At 40.0% G+C, this 21,613-nt stretch overlaps 2 protein-coding genes and 1 long non-coding RNA gene across 3 annotated transcripts; all 3 read left to right on the forward strand.

Moving 5' to 3' along the window:
- The first annotated feature begins 6,934 nt into the window (after nucleotides 1-6,934).
- Nucleotides 6,935-8,689, forward strand: LOC103699457 (uncharacterized). Its single transcript, XR_015975700.2, has 2 exons — nucleotides 6,935-7,956; nucleotides 8,316-8,689. It is a non-coding gene; the product is annotated as an uncharacterized LOC103699457 (long non-coding RNA).
- Nucleotides 8,690-9,445: 756 nt separating this feature from the next.
- Nucleotides 9,446-10,435, forward strand: LOC148714854 (uncharacterized). Its single transcript, XM_088716650.2, has one exon. The coding sequence runs from the start codon at nucleotides 9,446-9,448 to the stop codon at nucleotides 10,433-10,435; it is 990 nt and encodes a 329-aa protein (XP_088572776.1).
- A 2,619-nt stretch (nucleotides 10,436-13,054) lies between these two features.
- On the forward strand, nucleotides 13,055-13,651 carry LOC148714855 (uncharacterized). The gene has a single exon (XM_088714708.2). The coding sequence runs from the start codon at nucleotides 13,055-13,057 to the stop codon at nucleotides 13,649-13,651; it is 597 nt and encodes a 198-aa protein (XP_088570834.2).
- Nucleotides 13,652-21,613: the final 7,962 nt, after the last annotated feature.

Here is a 21,613-nt window from a genome sequence, read left to right on the forward strand (position 1 = left end):
TTAAAAGTGTTTCTGCTGAATGCCTTGGTTGGGGTGCTTCTTTGCTGCCTTATTGTTGATTCTGTTAATGTTGGTGTCTGTCTTAGAATGTGTTTGTGCTTCATAAGGGATTGATATAGTTGTGAATGTTTATTATCAAACTATGGTATTGAATTGAGAGAGATCTCTTGTGACATTTGGGTTGGTCTTTTGTTTTTTCTTTCTTTTTTTTATAACTAGGATTGGATTAAGAAAACCTTTATTTTCAGTTGTTTTTATATTTTTTTCACATATTTACATTTTCAGCAGTTGAGAAAGATAAATAAATAAAGGAAAGGAGGCATGGTGTGTTGGGGAGAGATCTTTTAGTTTCTTTTAGAGCTAACCACTATTCTTTTTTGTCTTTTTGCTGAAACGGCGTACGAATATATCCAAAACAAAATTAGAAAACAACAAAATTCGAAAAGCCCTTTGCATCTGCCCCTCATGGGTCCAAAGAACTCCGTCTTAGATCTACCACAAAAAAGAAAAAAACGCCATGGGCGAGCTCCAAAAGCGTGTACATTTGTACGGTGTACTAGTTGAGGGAGAGGTTTTGATCTTGGTCCCAGGTATGATGTCTTCCAGATTCGTGCAAAGAGATTTTTATGTGGCTGGTGCTGGTTGGGTCTCCACCGTGATGTGAGGCATCACCATTCACCACTCGTTTCTTTCTGTCCAGGTTTTAGAGGTATGATTTCTCAACTGCCGTATTAATTGCCACCGTCTTGCTAGATCCATGACCAATCAAAATACCTGTTCATTAATTGTGTTACTGTTTCATAGGAAGGAACGGTGTCTGATTGAGCTTATATATGATGGGAACTGGTTTACAATCCAATTACAAAGGATACCCACAATCTGTCCATTTTTAGGTTACGAACTAACTACATGTTATAGTGGTTTTCATTATCTACATTGTGTCTACAAACTTCTCTTGCGGTTTCACTTCGTTCTTTTTTTCAAGAAGATCCAGGTTTGAGACCAGTTACAAGGCAAAAGGATGAATCTTATTGCTCTATTTGATACTAAAACCTTCCTTAGTTCTATATTCACCTAGTCGTACTAAATACCCAGCAGTAGTTAAGGTTTTCTATTGGCTAATTTGGTTTGTGATTTGTAATTCCTGGTTCCTTTATGGACTCCATATCAACTACCAGTACAAATGTTCCTTGCTACCCCCTTAATGGAGGGTGGATGATCCAATCATAATGACAAAATATATAAAATTGCATCTGGCCTAAACTCCCCTGTGCACTCATGTGCCTTCTTTTTAATGGAGGGTGGATGATCCAATCATTTTTTTCTGTATTTTTTTTTAAAAATTCATATGGATGAGTTATATGCATTATCAGAAACTTACTTGGGATGCAACTTCTGTGGATGGTGTTATCAACTATGTTTCGGAATTTTTTGGAGAAACAATAAGTGAGACTCAAAACATCTACAGAGCAATCTGATTTTAAGAAATTTGTGGAAGAAACCCATAATTCCTGCTCTACAGGGATTTGATGCACACTTGATTCCTCAAAACAACTGAATTACGAGTAGCTTTGCATCTTTTTGCATGCAAAGTAACACACAAATGTGGTAAACTTACCGCCTCAGTCACCTAAGGCTTCGGCCCCCAAATACATTTATTATAGTGAGTTCCAAGATAAGTATTTAAATGCATTGAGGTCCCCAATGCTTTTGGGGCCCCAAATGCTACGTATCTCTATAGCTATAAATACATTGAAGCCCCAAATACATTTATGTTGGGACGTCTCTATTACCTAAAGAAATTTATTATTTCTTTCCTTATTTATGCATTGAGGCCTCCAAGTATATTTATGTTAGGCCTTTGAGTTCGCCTTAAGCCTCCAAATGCATTAAGCTACTCCTGAAAAGATTATATTTTAGATGTTCCGCTAGAAATATTCTTATTATTGCTTCGACTCATATTCCCAAAAAGTAGATTTTTCCCAAAAAAGGGATCATTTATGTCACGCCCCGAACCCAGCACCCGGGTCCGGTACGATCGGCCGCATGAGCCCTAGAGCAGTGCCCTAAAGATCATGCAAGGCCTAAGATGAACAAAAATCCGATAATTCCACAGTTAATTACTTAAATCAAATAGATAAATCCAACATGACCAGATAATCAAATTGGTTCATTTACAAAAAAACTTTCAATATTCATTGATATCAAGATAGACTAAGTAACTAATGACTCTCATACTCGCACTCTACGCTCATCCCATCCATGTCTATGCATCCTGCAACTCTGAAAAAAAGAAAGAAAAAGGGGGGTGAGCTTTACAGCCCAGTAAGAATCCCTACACATCCATACCAACACAATAATAGTGTGAATTTGAAAGCCACATAAATCGATGCACATTTTCTGAAATCATAAACCGGCTATCAAAAGGCTCAAATAATCAATATAAATATGTACGTCAAATATCAATTAAAGTCCAACCACGCAAGAATGATATAACATACGATAGCTCATAAATCTTCATTAATATTTTCAATGCTTTTTCTTTCCATTCTATATTAACTTGATTCGGATCAATTATCTTTCCGACTTTGGGCTACATCCCGGTCACGTTTCTGGCCCGTGACGGGGCAATCGATAGTATCACATTTCCAGCCTGTGATGGAGCAATCGATAATATCACATTTCCAGCCTGTGATGGGGCAATCGATAGTATCACATTTCCAGCCTGTGACGGGGCAATTGATAATATCACATTTCCAGCCTGTGATGGGGCAAACAATAATAACGAGATAAGCCCAAAGTTCCTATTCATTTAATCAATTCACAAACACACATCCATTCCCTTTTCTACTTTATTTCCGACCTAGACTAACCATGGTCACGTTTCCAGCCCGTGACAGGGCAATCAATATAACATGGTTAGTCCATACCACCACATCCATAAATCCAATTATGCAGATATAGGTTATACACATACGTGCATCCATCATAATACCAATCACAAGCCAATACGATCAAAATATAATTTAATATAAACCTATTTTTGCTTTGTCGGGATCATAGCATATCAACATATATGGTGCAAAAATATTTATATCATGCAGGATTGGCGTACAAGGGTTCTTACTCTTTATTGAAAACTCGACAACTAATCATCCGCCCTCACGGCGATCTATGAACCGGAATGCGCATGACTCTGCTCAGCATCCTCTCGTCCAATAGATTGTTCCCCTACAGAACCAAGTCATCATTAAAATTTATCAAAGAGATATGATAATCTAGGACCCCTATTTGATTCCTCTAAAGGGTCCTCTAAGATCTAGCATTTCCAAGACTATGTAGAGTCCTCGAAGCAATGAACTCCCTGGAACCCAACTAGAGAGAGGAAAATAAATTAAGAGAAAGGGAATGGGAAGCCCCTTTCTCTTTCTCTCTTCTTCCTTCTTCCCGGCGGAAAGGGGAGAAAAGGGGGGTTCGGCAGTAGGCAGCCCATGGCCGGCGACGCTCCATGGTCGTCGGCCTGTGGCGTGCCGGCGGTGCCACGCCCGGCGTCGGCTGGCCGGAACGGAAGAGGAGAAGGTCGAACAGGGTTCGGCTTTCCCCATTTAGTCCGGCGGCTTCCCGGCTACAATCCCTAAGAGGTAATGGCCAAAGATGATGGAGGAGGAGGAGGTGCTCACCTTGCCTCCGGCGAGGTCTTCCCGATCGGATCGACGGCGACCGCTTCGATTCCTTCCGCGGCAAGGTAAAACCCAATCTCCCTTCTCCCTTTTTTTTTTTTGTGGAAGCCTGTCAACTAATGCCCTAGAAAGAGAAGGGAGGAGATCCTTGCTGGTAGGGTTTTATCGCCCTCTAACCTCCCCTCCGATGGATTCGGAAGGAGGGGAGAAGGGTTTGAAAATAGGGGAGGGAGACTTCTCATACGTTGGGCCACCTTGCTTGGAGGCCGGCCCAACCACATGCGGGCCTTTACATTCTCCCCCTCTAAAAAAAATTTCGTCCTCGAAATTGACATACCTGAAGTTTCAAAAAGCTGCGGATATTTGACATTCATCTCTTCTTCGTGCTCCCAAGTAGCCTCTCTTTCTGTATGATTATTTCATTGTACTTTTACAAAAGAAATGGTTCGATGCTGTAGTACCTGATCTTTTCAATCCAGGATTTCGTGTTGGAAACTCTTCATAGATCAAATACTCATGAAGATGTAATGGCTCATATGCTACCACATGACTCAGGTTTGCGATGTATTTCTTCAATATTGACACATGAAAAACATTGTGCACACTGGATAAAGCCGGTGATAAAGCCAGTTGATATGCCACTTCTCCAACCTTATCCAAAATCTCAAACGGACCAACATACTTAGAGCTCAATTTACCACAAACCCCAAATCTCATCACTCCTTTAGTGGGTGACACTCTCAAGAAAACATGATCCCAAATTTAAAATTTCAGTTCTCTCCTATTATCAACATAACTCTTTTGACGACTCTGAGCTGTACGAAGTCGTTTTCTGATCACTTGCACCTTATCTATGGTCTATTGCACTATCTCTGGGCCTAATAATTTTCTCCCGCCCACATCATTCCAACAAATAGGAGATTCATGTTAAAACATTCCAGGTCTAAGCCCAACCAAGTAATCATCAACCGTTAATGCTAAATTTAAGATGCCCAAGGTTCTTCCAAAACTTGTCAATAATAGAAAAACCCACTGGTGAAAATTATATAGCTACCTCTAGATCATCCATAGAATTAACAACATTCTCCTCTACTAGAAACTAACTCAAGTGTTCCATCATAATACCTTTTAGATCAGATATTAATGTCCTTAACCAGTTTCAAAATAACTCAAACCACCACACTTCCGTTGCGCACTCTGATTTAATTCATTAAATACTCTAAAGCCTCTAAATAATTTATGACCGAAATATCACTTTGCCCTAGGAGTAAGAAAAATCCAAATTTTAGAATTTTAATTGAGCGGAACCTCTAGATCTGTCTGTCCTCAATTTATGTAGAGTATACTAACCATAACTAACACTCAAGCCATTAATCAAGTTTAAAGTCAGTACATGATCTTCATAACTTAGAATCCAAAATATTTAGGTTTAATTAACTTTGGATTTCCTTAGCAATTCGATTAGACAATCTATGTTGATCTTCTTTCCAAAAAGATTTACTTCAAATTCAATAGGTTAGAAGTCATTGAGCCAATACACTATGATTAGAAATTAACTCTATCGATCTCCAGATCTTTCTTCACCATAATTCATGTAAGCATCTCATGATCGAAGTCTTTACTCAATATGGCATTTATTAGTGGCTTCATCAACAATGACAAAAGATCCCTGCTCAAATATTAAATCTAGGCTTGAGTTTTAAATTAACACATCAAATAGTCTTCTACAATTATAAGTAAAATCCAGTAGCCCAATCCAAACATGAGAATTCAAATAATTAGAATTTCTCTGTCAATATGCATACTCTATGGCCTCAAAATAATCAAATACATCAATAAAAAATAGTCCTATTTGCAATATACAACATGCCAACACCAGATATAATCCACATACATATTCAACTTCGAAGAACATTCCTTTCAATATTATGAAATCTTCTTAGCTCACTCCAATACTATGGAAGATCTACATACAAACCCCACTCTAATAATTAGTAGCAAAACCCAAAAGTACGATCACATCAAAACTCATATCAAGTCTGAACTTCTAGGTCATTTAAATAATATCTGAACATGGTATAACTGATATACCAATGTTGACCTTCCTACACTAATCTTAGGTCAAACCTCTCTTATCATGATCAAAGACAATTTATACTTTTTTTCCACACTCATCGAAAACCAAACCCGATGCATACATTTTATCACAATGCCCAGTAATCTTACACCTTAAGCACTGAATTTAATTATCATGTCCCAAGTGATCATAACCTTAAGCTATGATATATTTCTATCATAATCCCTAGTAATCTTAAACATATGCTCGGATTTCAATTTTGTCACTATTCCCAATGACCTTAAACCTCAAACTCTAATGCCACTAAGGCCACAGTCCCTGGTGATCTTAAAACTTAGACTATAATATCTTTTCTGTTACAATCTCAAGTGATTATAAACCAAGACTCTGATAGTTTTCCTATCATAACTCCCCACTCACACTCACCTAAATCTAAACCTTAGGATACCTTAATCTTAAACTCTGATACCACTCTGTCACGCCCCGAACCCAGCACCCGGGTTCGGTACGCGACCGGCTGCATGAGCCCTAGAGCAGTGCCCTAAAGATCATGGAAGGCCTAAGATGAACAAAAATTCGATAATTCCACAGTTAATCACTTAAATCAAATAGATAAATCCAACATGACCAGATAATCAAATTGGTTCATTGATATCGAGATAGACTAAGTAACTAATGACTCTCATACTCGCACTCTGCGCTCATCCCATCCATGTCTATGCATCCTGCAACTCTGAAAAAAACAAAGAAAAAGGGGGGTGAGCTTTACAGCCCAGTAAAAATCCCTACACATCCATACCAATACAATAATAGTATGAATTTGAAAGCCACGATAAATCGATGCACATTTCCTGAAATCATAAACCAGCTATCAAAAAGCTCAAATAATCAATATAAGTATGTACGTCAAATATCAATGAAAGTCCAACCACGCAAGAATGATATAGCATGCGATAGCTCATAAATCTTCATTAATATTTTCAATGCTTTTTCTTTCCATTCTATATTAACTTGATCCGGATCAATTATCTTTCCGACTTTGGGCTACATTCCGGTCACGTTTCTGGCCCGTGACGGGGCAATCGATAGTATCACATTTCCAGCCTGTGATGGAGCAATCGATAATATCACATTTCCAGCCTGTGATGGGGCAATCAATAGTATCACATTTCCAGCCTGTGATGGGGCAATTGATAATATCACATTTCCAGCCTGTGATGGGGCAAACAATAATAACGAGATAAGCCCAAAGTTCCTATTCATTTAATCAATTCACAAACACACATCCATTCCCTTTTCTACTTTATTTCCGACCTAGACTAACCATGGTCACGTTTCCAGCCCGTGACAGGGCAATCAATATAACATGGTTAGTCCATACCACCACATCCATAAATCCAATTATGCAGATATAGGTTATACACATACGTGCATCCATCATAATACCAATCACAAGCCAATACGATCAAAATATAATTTAATATAAACCTATTTTTGCTTTGTCGGGATCATAGCATATCAACATATATGGTGCAAAAATATTTATATCATGCAGGATTGGCGTACAAGGGTTCTTACTCTTTATTGAAAACTCGACAACTAATCATCCGCCCTCACGGCGATCTATGAACCGGAATGCGCATGACTCTGCTCAGCGTCCTCTCATCCAATAGATTGTTCCCCTACAGAACCAAGTCATCATTAAAATTTATCAAAGAGATATGATAATCTAGGACCCCTGTTTGATTCCTCTAAAGGGTCCTCTAAGATCTAGCATTTCCAAGACTATGTAGAGTCCTCAAAGCAATGAACTCCCTGGAACCCAACTAGAGAGAGGAAAATAAATTAAGAGAAAGGGAATGGGAAGCCCCTTTCTCTTTCTCTCTTCTTCCTTCTTCCCGGCGGAAAGGGGAGAAAAGGGGGGTTCGGCGGTAGGCAGCCCATGGCCGGCGACGCTCCATGGTCGTCGGCCTGTGGCGTGCCGACGGTGCCACGCCCGGCGTCAGCTGGCCAGAACGGAAGAGGAGAAAGCTGAACAGGGTTCGGCTTTCCCCATTCAGTCCGGCGGCTTCCCGGCTACAATCCCCAAGAGGTAATGGCCAAAGATGATGGAGGAGGAGGAGGAGGTGCTCACTTTGCCTCCGGCGAGGTCTTCCCGACTGGATCGACGGCGACCGCTTCGATTCCTCCTGCGGCAAGGTAAAACCCAATCTCCCTTCTCCCTTTTTTTTTTTTTTTTTTTTGTAGAAGCCTGTCAGCTGATGCCCTAGGAAGAGAAGGGAGGAGATCCTCGCTGGTAGGGTTTTATCGCCCTCTAACCTCCCCTCCGATGGATTCGGAAGGAGGGGTGAAGGGTTTGAAAACAGGGGAGGGAGCCAATCGGAAGTCTCCCTCCCCCTTTCTCATGCGTTGGGCCGCCTTGCTTGGAGGCCGGCCCAACCACATGCGGGCCTTTACAATTTAGGCTTCAGTTGATTCAAGCAAGTTATCTAAGGGTCCATGTATCTGAATATTCTAGGCTCTCCAAAGTTTACAAAGAAATTCGCTACTCTTAACAGCTTTGTTAATTAGGCTTGAATCGTCTGATAAAGTGGATTGAATCAAGCAAAAGATTATACTGGTGCCGGGGCACATTATTGGCACCTTATTTCATTAGATCTCTGCAATTTCCTGTGGTCGTGCAAGTATAGGATGGGTGATCCGCTCGGAAGTCCTCAAAATTGAAGGAATAGAGAAAAAAAAGGCAAAGGATCTTGGAATTTAATATATCAACCGTCATCATCAGATGAGTCTCCCAATCTTTGGAAGTTTATTTCTAATTATTCATCTTTACTTGTTTTTTGAGAAAAATACAAGTTCTGTATTACCTGTTGTTATGATAATGATGGAAAACAATATTATGAATGCTTACAAGAGACCTATAGATTCTCTATTTCCTGTAAAGTTGCTCTCTCAATTTATTGGGCTTCACCAGAGGAATTGAGCAAGCAAAAGTTAGAGAACTTGAAGGCTTTTAATAAATGTTTGTTGCTGGGTCTGTGTCAAGCGTCCACCAGTTAGGTGTTTCGCCGGCTCTTGTGAACACTAAAACTATGCAAAAGCATGAAGGTTTGCTCACTCTCACACCAAAAGATTCCCATTGAATGAATTAAATGGATACAAACAATCTTTTGTTATTCTAGAAGTGCCTCTTGTTGAAAGAGTCAATTAGTCAAATTACCATGAATTTAATTCTTGACCCTAAAAAGTTAATGATAGTAATATAGACTTGAATTGATTGAATTTCTAACAAGCAAATGACCAGTTGCTGACATAATTTACTCAACATAGAGAGTTTGGTTAGAATTTAATAGAAGGATCACGCCAAATTCAAAACTAACAAGCAACAATCCTCATCTTTTGTGGGCAGTCTCCAATCCAAGCATTTCGTTGGCTGGATTAAAAAATATGTGTTTGATTTTTCTTAGTCTTCTCCTATTAGTCTCCCTTCGTTAAGAACAAGAGCTCTGTAGAGAAGTTTCCTTTAGAGGAGCCGATGGTGCCATGCCAATTACATAGAGAAGGAATAAAAAAACCAGGAGAGAGCAGTTAGAATGTGCAGGTCAATATATTGAAGTCAATTGATGGCTTCCTAAGAACCATTCCCAGGGATACACCATCTCCCCACTTTTGAGCAAACGAGCACTTCATGGCAGTGGCCAAAGATTCATCAGCTGGCATGGATTCATCCAAGCAATTAGGTGTCATGGGAATACTCAGAGAAGCCATGAACATCCCTGCTAGAAACAAGAAGCTCATGCTCTTTGTCATGCTAGTAGCCTTTCTTCCAAGCTCTTTCCTCTCAATGGATAACTATATTTCAATCTATCCATTACTCTTAAACTTCATCATCAACCTATATCTCCTTAGTATCAAGGAACCAAGCACCCCGCAGTTCTACAATTTACTCCTCCAAATTAAGGAGGATGCAGAGGTTTTTGTGCATGTTGATATAATCTTCCGAGTAGCTTCGTACATGGTATCCTTCTCCTCCATGATGATCATTGTCTATTCCTCCGCCATGATTTACTCCGGGAAGCAACTGACGCCCAAGGATTTATTCCAAAGGATCAAAGGAACATGGAAGCGTCCTTTTGTGACACGCATCTACTTCACCCTCTTATTTGTTGGTTACACAGTAACGTCGGTGTCCCTGATAGCTATGCTGATGCTGAATGCTCGTGGATCGATGGTTTTGATCGTGCTCGGTGCTCTGCTGGCCCTCCTGGCACGGCTCTTGTATGTCTATCTGGGTATGGTATGGATGGTGGGGTTGGTGATCTCGGTATTGGAAGACGACTGCTATGGTTTGCAGGCATTGGATAAGGCAGGACATCTTGTGAAGGGAAGGAGGGCACAGGGGTTTCTCATTGCTGTCATCTTGTTAATGGTGGATGGTGTTCTCAATGGAGGCTATGGCTTTGGGATCCTTAAGGTTCAATCCGAGCAGGTGACTCACCAGGCCACTGGATTAATTGTGCTCAATATACTCCTGCTGTTGAAGATGTTCTCCCAGGTGGTGTACACAGTTTTCTACTATGAGTGCCATAAGAGTCATGGAAGGGAGATAAAGGTATCAGGTGACTTCACCTACACAAGGGTGTCTTTTACTCCCAGTGATGGTGAAGTCCTTCCCTAACAAAGTTAGGGAATTGTATCGTTCTCTTCTTCTTCTTCTTTTTTTTTGCATCTCATCTGTTCTCATTTCCCATGCAGCAAGGGCTATGGGTGTTTTCACTACATAATCATAATCACAAACAGCAAGAATAAAGTTTCTTCTTTCAATGATGCAACATGGATAAACATGATGAAATTTTTAGAAAGGGCTTTCAAGAGTATCGTGCTAATCTTGTCGGGGCCTTTATTTGCAGCTTAGCCGATCACAATCTAACCCATTGATAGAGTTCCTGTACCAAATGATTAATTGGAATTACGAAACAAGAAGAGTAAAGAGAAGAGGCATTTATTACTTAGCCTCCTGGAACTTTTCCAGGGAACCAACCTCCCTAGGTATTTAAAACCTTATGATAATTCTGCTTGATTTTACTCAAACTCTGCCACTCATATCTTACATGTCGGAAGGCTATACTAACCTGCTTAAGGCAATTCCAAGCTGCTAAAACTCTTCTTATGTAGATAGAAAGGCCAAAGATCAATGTGGTCTGAACCAATCTCTTAGCATTCTAATTTAAAATAACTTTGATGTTCACACATGTTTCTCAGGAAGTCTGAAGTTAAACGGTAAAAGAAAAGTAAACTTTGGTGTTTAAGCATGTTTCTCAGAAAAGTTTGAAGTTAAACAGGAAAAGGGAAGTTTCCTGGCATCCAAACGTCTAATGGTCAGGAGCCAAAGGCAATGAAGCATTCAAAAGTTCTGCTGGGAGTTGTGGCCCAGGAACATACTAGATTCCGATTGCAATGAGGACCAAGAAATGGCAGGCATGGCTTCATCTTTTCTTGATGGACAATCTTAGAAGATGGCAGTCTTCCTGCTATTTTCTTCCCCTTCTGAAAAGTTGAGTATTATCAAAAAAAAATCATATAAATTTGCGTAATTCAAGACAATGATATCACTATCGAGATGCTTCTTTTTTTTCTCCAAAAAGAATTATGTAGATGATGACTGATCCACTAGTTTGAGATTAATGTTTAGTTCAGTTGATTTGATAAAGTTTCCAATGATTTCATTGCCTTCTCTGAACTTACCCTACCAGTGGCTGAGCAAGAACCTTATCTGGGGGCAAGAATGGACCATGTCAATCAGAAAAAAAAAGAAAGAAAAGAAAAGAAATACTCACAGAAAATGTAAGTTTTGAAAGAAAAACTAAAACACATATAACTAATTCAGTAGGAATGTGGAGTAGCTAAAATCACAAAAAATGTTTAGCCCTCCAACCATCTAAGGATCAATTCAGACTGTGCCATGCAAATATACAATTTCGGGAATTGGTCGATGGAAGAGATGCCAAATGTTCGTTCGTCCATCTCAACACCCATTAAAAAAAAACACAGCATCTCATCATCCAAATATTATGATGATTATAAGAAATATCAGGTTGTCGCTAGTTGGTGATATCTTTGTTATTAACTTACATACAATCGATGCCCACAAACAAACAGAGGAAGAAAAGCCTTCTGACAAATGGGTGTGCCAGGTTGTATGGGAACTGAGAATGGTTAAAAATCATGTTCATAAAGCCATTAACATACATAAGTCTAGAATTAGTGAACTACCTTGGATCTTTCACACTCAGCATAACTCAAAACAAAATCATGCAGGATACTTAAAGTCAAGTTGATCATCCCGATGGTCGTAAATCAAAAAAGTAATATATACCTAAGGACCATCGGAAAATGGAAATTTATCTCTTGTCTCTTGCAAAGTACCTGCCAGAAATCAAGTCAAGATGATTAACATATCAGATTTCATTCTCGCAAGCTCTTTATGGAATTATTTTAAACTAAACTCCTGATGTAGATGAAAAATTGCTGATGTCCTGCTCTACAAATACTAAAGTTACTAGAAAGATTAAAACAACAGGGTGAAGAGAATGGATCTCTGAACATTTGAGGTTAAGAAAATATTTCTCATCTATTACCGACAAATTAACAGTGGCCGGTCCTATGCTTGTTTTTCTTTTGTGTTGAATTGAAGTAATTTAATTTAACCACTGGGTAATTTGGAAGGACTTGATGACCTAGCCCTTGTCTCTGTGCTAGGTTATTTGCATATATGGTGATCTGAACCTGAATCTATCGCCAGAGCCAAACACCATGCAACAAAATTATTCCCATTCTTTCTATAATCGAAGACTTGGAGCCAAATATACACATGCAAATATAACCATTCTGACCAATCAAAGGCTTAGCTTGTCTTAAATGTTGAGAATAAAGATCTTACGAAAATGCCAACAAGGAATATTCAAAAACAGCAATGGAGACAAAGGTAAGGGCCGGCAGGGCCAAAGTCATTAAGTTCTCCGTCCAGGTCTCAATCCATTAAGTTTATCATAATGCCTTTAGGATTTATCTTTTCCCAATCAATAAAACTTATCCCAATGCTTGACAATGTATCTTCCGCAGCTGACAATATGAAAGATGACAATGGAATTCTGAAGCTTCTTAATTGTATTATATCCAGTAAGCCACATTGTTTTTTCCATCCAATTGAAAACAGCCTTTTGCTTACTAATTATCTTGTTCGCAAGCAGATGAACTTGTATAAATTCACAGCTGGGTTACAATGCCTGATTCGCCAATGGAGAACAACAATAAGCTCGTAATGACTAGCTTAGAACCATCTCCTGGGTTGGGTGTCATTGGAATTCTGAGGAAAGCCTCAACCATCTCTTTACGAAATGGGAGGCTTACGGTCTCTCTCATACTCCTCATGCTCCTGCCGTTTCTCCTTCTCTCATTAGGCTTTCATCTAGCCTTGGATACTATTAAGGCAGATTTGTCATCCAAGATTTCCCTCCTACCTAAAGATCTCAATAGCCCAGAAGCCCAAAAAATCGTGAAGGAAATATCTGAAGATATGCGAAAGTTCCTAGGAGTGACACTGGTCTTTGCACTTGCAGGCAGCTTAATCTCATTGTTTTCACTGACAACCACAGTCTCCTCATCAGCGATGCTGTATGTGGGGAAGCATTTCACTCTCAAAGACTTGTTTCAAAGGGTCAAGATAACATGGACAGGGCCCTTGATCACCGGGTTCTTCATCGCTCTCATCTCCATTGCTTACTTCCTTGCCACCCTTCTCTTGATTGGTGTGGTGACAATACTTGCTAGGGATGGTGTTCTCTTCACTGTGCTAGTTGCACTAATAGTCCTTCTAGCAATCATATTCTGTTGACTATTTTGGACTTTGCTCCAAATAGTGGCTTTGAGAGGGACCTATTTGCAAAATGACATTTCATTATATAAAAGGTACATGTTACCTCTTTTCCCGTGGGATGAAGGGTTTTGTTTTGTTTTAGGGTGAAAGGGATTTCAGCCGCCGCACCCATCTTCATCCTCCCGTGCGCTCTCGGTCTCCTGGCAACATCTGACTTGGGTTCCCCTTTGTCTTCACTCGCTGGAGGCTTTCTTCCTTCTTCCCTTCTTCAACCGTGGCTTCTTCCTGTGACTTTCCTGTTTCCGTGAGCCTCTTTCTTCTTTGCTGTTTAAAGTAAATGCAACAAGGGAAGGTATATTTTTGATACTCATTTGATCTACCATTGGAGCCGTAGAAAGGTTGATTTGCATACTACACTTTTGATCTATCATTGTGGCTGCAGAAGGGTGATCCGATCAGGTTGTTTCTTGCTTTATATTTGGTTTTATCTTGCCTCCTATTGTGATCATTTGTCAGTCCATATTTTGGGCTCTTATGTATCTATGTTTGTACCCTATTGGGAAGATTGACATAGTGGATTGCTCCTCCTCCCCGTGGATGTAGGCACTTGCTGCCGAACCACGTAAATTTGGTGTCTTTGTGCTTATCTTTTCATGCCTGTGATGTGTTTGATGGAATGCCTGAATGAGTCCAATTGTTAATTGGTAAGCCGGATACAGTGAGTTTTGTGCCCATTAATCCCAACAATTGGTATCAGAGCTATGGCTACTGTTGGGCAACAAAATTCATCTAGGGCTAACGATTCGGCTTTTGTTTCTCATTCCACTACCATAAGGCATGAAGTGGCTGTATTTGATGGCACAGGGGACTTCTCACTATGGAAGGTAAGAATGAAATATTTGTTGGTTAAGAAGGGTGTAGCAAAAGCCCTCAAGGGTATGGATGCAATCCCAGGAGATAATGAGGTTGTCAAAGAAGAGATTAATGAGAGAGCACTAGGAACTTTGTTTTCGGGTTTGAGTGATAAAGTCCTGCGAAATGTTGTGGATCTTGATACAGCTAAGGGAGTATGGGAAAAATTGAAGAGTCTATATATGGCAAAATCCCTTACTAATAGATTGTACTTGAGGGGAAAATTGCATACATTTCGTATGGCAGAAGGGACTTCACTCAAAGATCACTTGGATGAGTATAATAAGCTCCTACTTGATTTATCAAATATTGGTGTTGAAGTAGATGAAGAAGACAAGGCTTTGATCCTTATCTACTCATTGCCTAAGTCCTTTGAGCATATTACTACTACTATGCTCTATGAAAAAGAGACAATAAGTCTTGAAGAGGTAGAAGCTACTTTGTTATCCAATGAGCTTAGATTGAAAGTACAGTTACAACATCAAGTTCAGACTCCAGCTCAAGGACTTATAGTTAGAGGTAGAGATGAGCAGAAGAAAGGTGGACAAGGTAGAAGCAAATCCAAAACCAGATCAAAGTCTAGGTCTAGAAGACCAGGTGTTTGTCACTATTGTAAGAAACCAGGCCACTGGAAATCAGAATGTAGACTACTACAGTCTAAGAAAGAGAAGGAACAAAAGGATAAAGGAACCGTCTCAGATTCGGCAACGGTTGCAGTTTCATCAGCAGGTCACAACAGTAATGATAATGATGCAGTATTTACAGCTGCTTGCAGTGTCAGTCATCCTGATACTTGGATTGTGGACTCTGGAGCATCTTTCCACATGACACCTCATAAGGAATGGTTCTCTTCTTTTAGATCATGTGAGGGGGGCACCGTTCTTCTTGGAGATGATGGTATTTGCAAAGTGGAAGGTGTTGGTACAGTTCAAATTAAATCTAATGCAAACACTGTGGTGACTTTGGACGATGTAAGATATGTTCCTCAACTAAAGAGAAACCTTCTCTCAGTACATGCCTTCGATAGTGCAGGTTTCGAGGGCAGATGGGGTAGAGGATCAATAACTATCAATAAAGGAGTATTGACTTTATTGAAAGGGAAATTGTGTGGGACCCTTTACTATTTGGATGGTAGTACAATAGTTGGACAGGCTTCAGCAGTACAGTCTTCTACTGAGCAGTTGACACACCTGTGGCATCAGAGATTGGGCCACATCTCAGACAAGGGTTTACAGGAGCTGAGCAGACGTGGTTTGCTAAGTGGTCAGAAGGTTGGTGCACTTGGATTCTGTGAGCATTGTGTGTTCGGAAAACAACACAGGGTCAGCTTTTCTACAGGCGTGCACAGGACAGCTGGTATATTAGATTATATTCATTCTGACCTATGGGGACCAGCCCCAATTACATCCAAGGGTGGATCTAGGTATTTACTCACTTTTATTGATGATTACTCCCGCAAAGTCTGGATATACACTATCAGAAATAAGAGTGATGTGTTTGACACATTCAAGAAGTGGAAGGCTATGGTCGAGAGGCATACTGATAGGAAGTTGAAAACCTTCCGAACTGACAATGGATTAGAATTTTGTTCTACTGAGTTTAATGACTTTTGCAAATTAGAGGGCATTGTCAGACACAGAACCACAGTGGGTACACCTCAACAGAATGGTGTGGCAGAACGCATGAATCGCACACTAATTGAGAGAGTCAGATCTATGCTATCTAGTTCTGGATTAACTAGAGATTTTTGGGCAGAGGCCGCTCACACAGCCTGCTACATTATAAACCGATCTCCAGCATCAGCATTGGGCATGAAAACTCCAGAAGAAATGTGGACAGGAAAACCTGCAGACTATTCAGTACTCAGAGTCTTTGGGTGTCCAGCTTATGCACATGTAAGAGATGGAAAGTTGGACCCTAGGGCTAAGAAGTGCGTATTTCTAGGATACGCATCTGGGATAAAAGGCTACAGATTATGGTGCACAGAGCCTGGATCCCAAGGTTTTTTAGTCAGTAGGGATGTGACATTTCATAAGATAGCTACTCCTTTAAGGCAGCTACAGCCAAGTTCTTCTGAGAGAGATCAGGGTCAGGATCAGATAAATAGGACTGTTATGAATATTGATCAGACTATCAGATCACAGCAGCAGGCAAATGAAGATACTTTAATTCTGAATGAGCAGCAACAGCAGACAAATGCAGAGATACAGACTCAGGAGGAGGTTACCATGGAAGGTCAAGATCAGATTGATAGCATTGCCACTCGTAGACCCAGGCGTCAGATCAGAACACCACAAAGGTATGGTTTTGAGGATTCAGCTTGTGCTGGGTTAGTTTATTATGCTCTGAGCATTGCAGACACTATTGGTGATGAGCCGACCACATATCAAGAGGCTATTAGTTGTCCGCAGGCTGAACAATGGACCATGGCTATGGTTGAAGAATTACAATCTTTAGAGAAGAATCAGACTTGAAAATTAGTCAGATTACCAGAGGGCAAAAAGGCAATAGGCTGCAAATGGATCTTCAAGAATAAAGAGGGAGCCAGTCATCAGGATTTAAGATATAAGGCCAGGTTAGTAGCTAAGGGCTATTGTCAACGGGAGGGAATTGACTATAAGAAAATATTTTCTCCTGTAGTTAAACACTCTTCTATTCGTGTGTTGCTTGCCTTAGTTGTTTCTCAGAATTTAGAGCTGGAACAGCTAGATGTTAAAACAGCTTTTCTTCACGGTGATTTAGAGGAACAGATTTATATGCAACAACCACCTGGTTTTGAGGTTCCAGACAAGGAAGATCATGTATGTTTGCTCAAGAGATCATTATATGGTCTCAAGCAGTCTCCAAGACAGTGGTATCGCAAATTTGATAAGTTTATGGTCGACCATGGATACAACAGATCTCCATATGACAGTTGCGTATATCACCAGCGGTTTTCAGATGGATCCTTTTGTTACTTATTACTGTATGTGGATGATATGATGATAGCAGCCAAGGATATATCAATCATCCAAAATCTGAAAGCTGAGCTCAGTACTGCATTTGAGATGAAGGATCTTGGACCGGCAAAGAAAATACTTGGGATGGAGATCAGTCGTGACAGGCAGTTGGGTAGACTTTTTCTTACTCAGCATGGATATATTAAGAAAGTCTTGGATAGATTTGGTATGTCCACAGTCAAGCCAGTCACTACTCCTTTTGCCAGTCATTTCAAATTATCTGCCACACTCTGTCCCCAGACTGAGGATGAGGAGAGATATATGTCCAGAGTGCCATATGCAAGTGCAGTAGGTAGCATCATGTATGCAATGGTCTGCACTCGACCTGATATTTCACAGGCAGTAAGCGTAGTAAGCAGATACATGGATAAGCCTGGAAAGGCTCACTGGTCAGCTGTGAAATGGATACTTAGATATCTAAAAGGCACTTCCAATTTGGGATTGGTATTCTCCGCACAGAGTAATTGCACTATTACAGGATTTTCTGATTCAGATTATGCTAGTGATTTGGACAGGAGGAGGTCGTTAACCGGATATGTATTTACTCTCTCTGGTTGTGCAGTCAGTTGGAAGGCTACTTTGCAGCCTACAGTTGCTTTGTCTACTACAGAAGCAGAGTATATGGCGTTGACAGAGGCAGCAAAGGAAGCTATTTGGTTAAGAGGACTAGTACAGAATTTGGGTCTCGAGCAGGACCGTTTGGATATTAATTGTGACAGTCAAAGTGCTTTGCATCTTGCCAGAGATCAGATGTATCACGAACGCACTAAGCATATAGATGTCAGGTATCACTTCATCAGAGATTTAGTGGAGAATGGTGATGTCCGGATTCAGAAAATCTACACTGCTCATAATACGGCTGATATGTTCACTAAACCAATCACAGCAGTTAAGTTCAGGACTTTTCTGAACTTGATTGGTGTGAGCACTTGTTAATGCCCTTCCGGGCTTGTGGTGAGGAGGAGATTATTTTATCAATCCATATTTGATGATAGGTACATAATTTGTCGCAAGAAGGAGGATTGTTGACTATTTTGGACTTTGCTCCAAATAGTGGCTTTGAGAGGGACCTATTTGCAAAATGACATTTCATTATATAAAAGGTACATGTTACCTCTTTTCCCGTGGGATGAAGGGTTTTGTTTTGTTTTAGGGTGAAAGGGATTTCAGCCGCCGCACCCATCTTCTTCATCCTCCCGTGCGCTCTCGGTCTCCTGGCAACATCCGACTTGGGTTCCCCTTTGTCTTCACTCGCTGGAGGCTTTCTTCCTTCTTCCCTTCTTCAACCGTGGCTTCTTCCTGTGACTTTCCTGTTTCCGTGAGCCTCTTTCTTCTTTGCTGTTTACAGTAAATGCAACAAGGGAAGGTATGTTTTTGATACTCATTTGATCTACCATTGGAGCCGTAGAAAGGTTGATTTGCATACTACACTTTTGATCTATCATTGTGGCTGCAGAAGGGTGATCCGATCAGGTTGTTTCTTGCTTTATATTTGGTTTTATCTTGCCTCCTATTGTGATCATTTGTCAGTCCATATTTTGGGCTCTTATGTATCTATGTTTGTACCCTATTGGGAAGATTGACATAGTGGATTGCTCCTCCTCTCCGTGGATGTAGGCACTTGCTGCCGAACCACATAAATTTGGTGTCTTTGTGCTTATCTTTTCATGCCTGTGATGTGTTTGATGGAATGCCTGAATGAGTCCAATTGTTAATTGGTAAGCCGGATACAGTGAGTTTTGTGCCCATTAATCCCAACATATTCTATATCTGTTTAGCCAATATATGGATGTTAGGCCTTGTGATATCGGTAATAGAGGTTGATTGCAAAGGAATGCAGGCAGTTGCAAAGGCTGAAAGGCTCATCAGTGGTAGAAAGCTTCAAGGGATTCTTTTTATGATGTTGATATCACTTGTTGGAGTCATTGATGCAGCAGTATTGCTCTTCACAGGGCGTGCCACCAAGAACAGGGGTGTAGTTTGGCTGTTTGTATGGATCGGGATGACATGTTTGATTTGTTTAGTGAAGCTCTTTTCCTATGTGGTTTACACTGTGTTTTACAACGAATGCATGCAGAGCCATGGGGAGCACGTAGAAGTTGCAGAGCCAAAAGGTTATGTGGTGCTCGCCACAAGCGAAGTTTGATGAAATAGAGACCAAGGCATGATCTGGAGAGGAGAAAAAGAATAGAACTGCCGGTGCTTCAAGAAGATCAAAGATTGATTTATGCAAGAAAATATAAAAATATATAAATAAATCTACCTCATTCTATCAGCTTAAGCTTTTAGAACAAGGGGCGGTTTCAACATGATATTCTGCATTTTTTAACCCTATTATTAAAAATTTCACATGTTGGGCTCACTCATTAAAAGAAAAGTCCGGCCCACATATGAGAAAGGAGTATAAGAAAATATAAAAATATATAAATAAATCTACCTCATCCTATCAGCTTAAGCTTTTAGGATAAATGGTGATTTCAACAATTTCCAATGCAACTTTTGTGCAAGCAGAATGAAATTTGTTTTTGTAACATTGCAGTTGCTATAAATAGATTTGATCTAGCTTTTATTCCTTTCCTTTCTGCACTTTACAGGCATCCAATTTAGTGTTTGCTACACATGTTAAATAAAAAATTGTCACGCCCAGATCCAAGAGCATGACATGGCCGTGCTACCGTAGGAAATTGCCCACAATAACACGAAGCCTACAATAACACTTCATATAGCATGATAAAAAAAAATTTATCCAATATCATTTGCTAAACAAAAAGAAGCGAGTACAGAGCATCTAAATCTAACATTTAAATTTTCTCGACCACATAACCCAAATTTTATAGTCAGGACTACACTTGTAACAACTCAGGACCTCGCCCAAAAAGGCTAGCCGAAAGATATTATTTAGGTTTCTTGATTCTGTGTAAGTACGTAAGATCTACCCAGCGAATAACCGACGTGGGGCTAAACACATGTTCGCACGGATCCTCACATACTCCCCCTCATTCAAGCCCCGACATCCTCGTCGAGCTAAGGATTCAAATCTATTCAAATCTAATCATAAATACCACGATCGGCCCGCGGTCCGCCCAAATAGATTCATGCTGCAGTGTACCCTAGTTCATATAGGTTATGGGCCGGGTCCGCTCTGACATCATTTGAAATAACTCAGGATCTCACCCAAAATGGCTAGCCGAAAAGTATTATTTGGGTTCCTTGATCCTGTATAAATACCCAAGATCTATCCAACAAATAATCGATGTGGGACTAAACACACGCCCACACGGGTCCTCACATACTTCCTCTATTTAAGTTCTGACGCCCTCGTCAAGCTAAGAGTTCAAATCCATTTAAATCTAATCATAAGCACCATGATCGGTCTATGGTCAGCTCTAATAAATCTTTAGTGTAGTGTCTCCTAGTTTACATAGATTATGGACCGGATCCGCTCTGATACTATTTGTAACAATTCAGGACTTCATCTAAAAAGAATAGTCGAAAAGTATTATTTGGATTTTTTGATCCTATATAAATACTCAAGATCTATTTAGCGAATAACTGGCGTTGGACTAAATACGCGTCCGTATAGATCTTCATAAAAATAGATCAAAATCTTCATCTTTACTGCTTTGGGCACCGGTAATGCTGCGCTTGGCATCATTGTAACTAAGATCATAAATGGATCGTATCTTGATCCATCACTCAACGTCATTTTATATTAAAAAATGCTCGTCATTCCTTCACAGTGTTTCTATTCATATGTATAATATATTATATTTATATATAATATATTATATTCCATCATTGGGTCGATCCATATGAATAGTAAGTTTACTTAAAGTCCAACATCCTGTGATTTATTAAAGGCATCTCTTGATTTACATTACCGACTTTGGCCTTAGCAAAGAGGTTAATTATATTTCGCACTTTGGTCAAATACTTTCCAGCCCCAACTACTAAGCCCTCATTATGGCTTTTTATTTTTTGTAAAAGAGTCCTCATCATGTTTGCTGTTTATAGAAAGCAGCAAATCTCCTCAGCGAGACAATATGGATAAGGTATGGTAGATACAGAA

This window comes from Phoenix dactylifera, chromosome 2 (genome assembly GCF_051530095.1).
Source record: "Phoenix dactylifera cultivar Ajwa chromosome 2, Ajwa_hap1_PhDact_Kaust_v1.1, whole genome shotgun sequence".
NCBI classification, from domain to species: domain Eukaryota; kingdom Viridiplantae; phylum Streptophyta; class Magnoliopsida; order Arecales; family Arecaceae; genus Phoenix; species Phoenix dactylifera.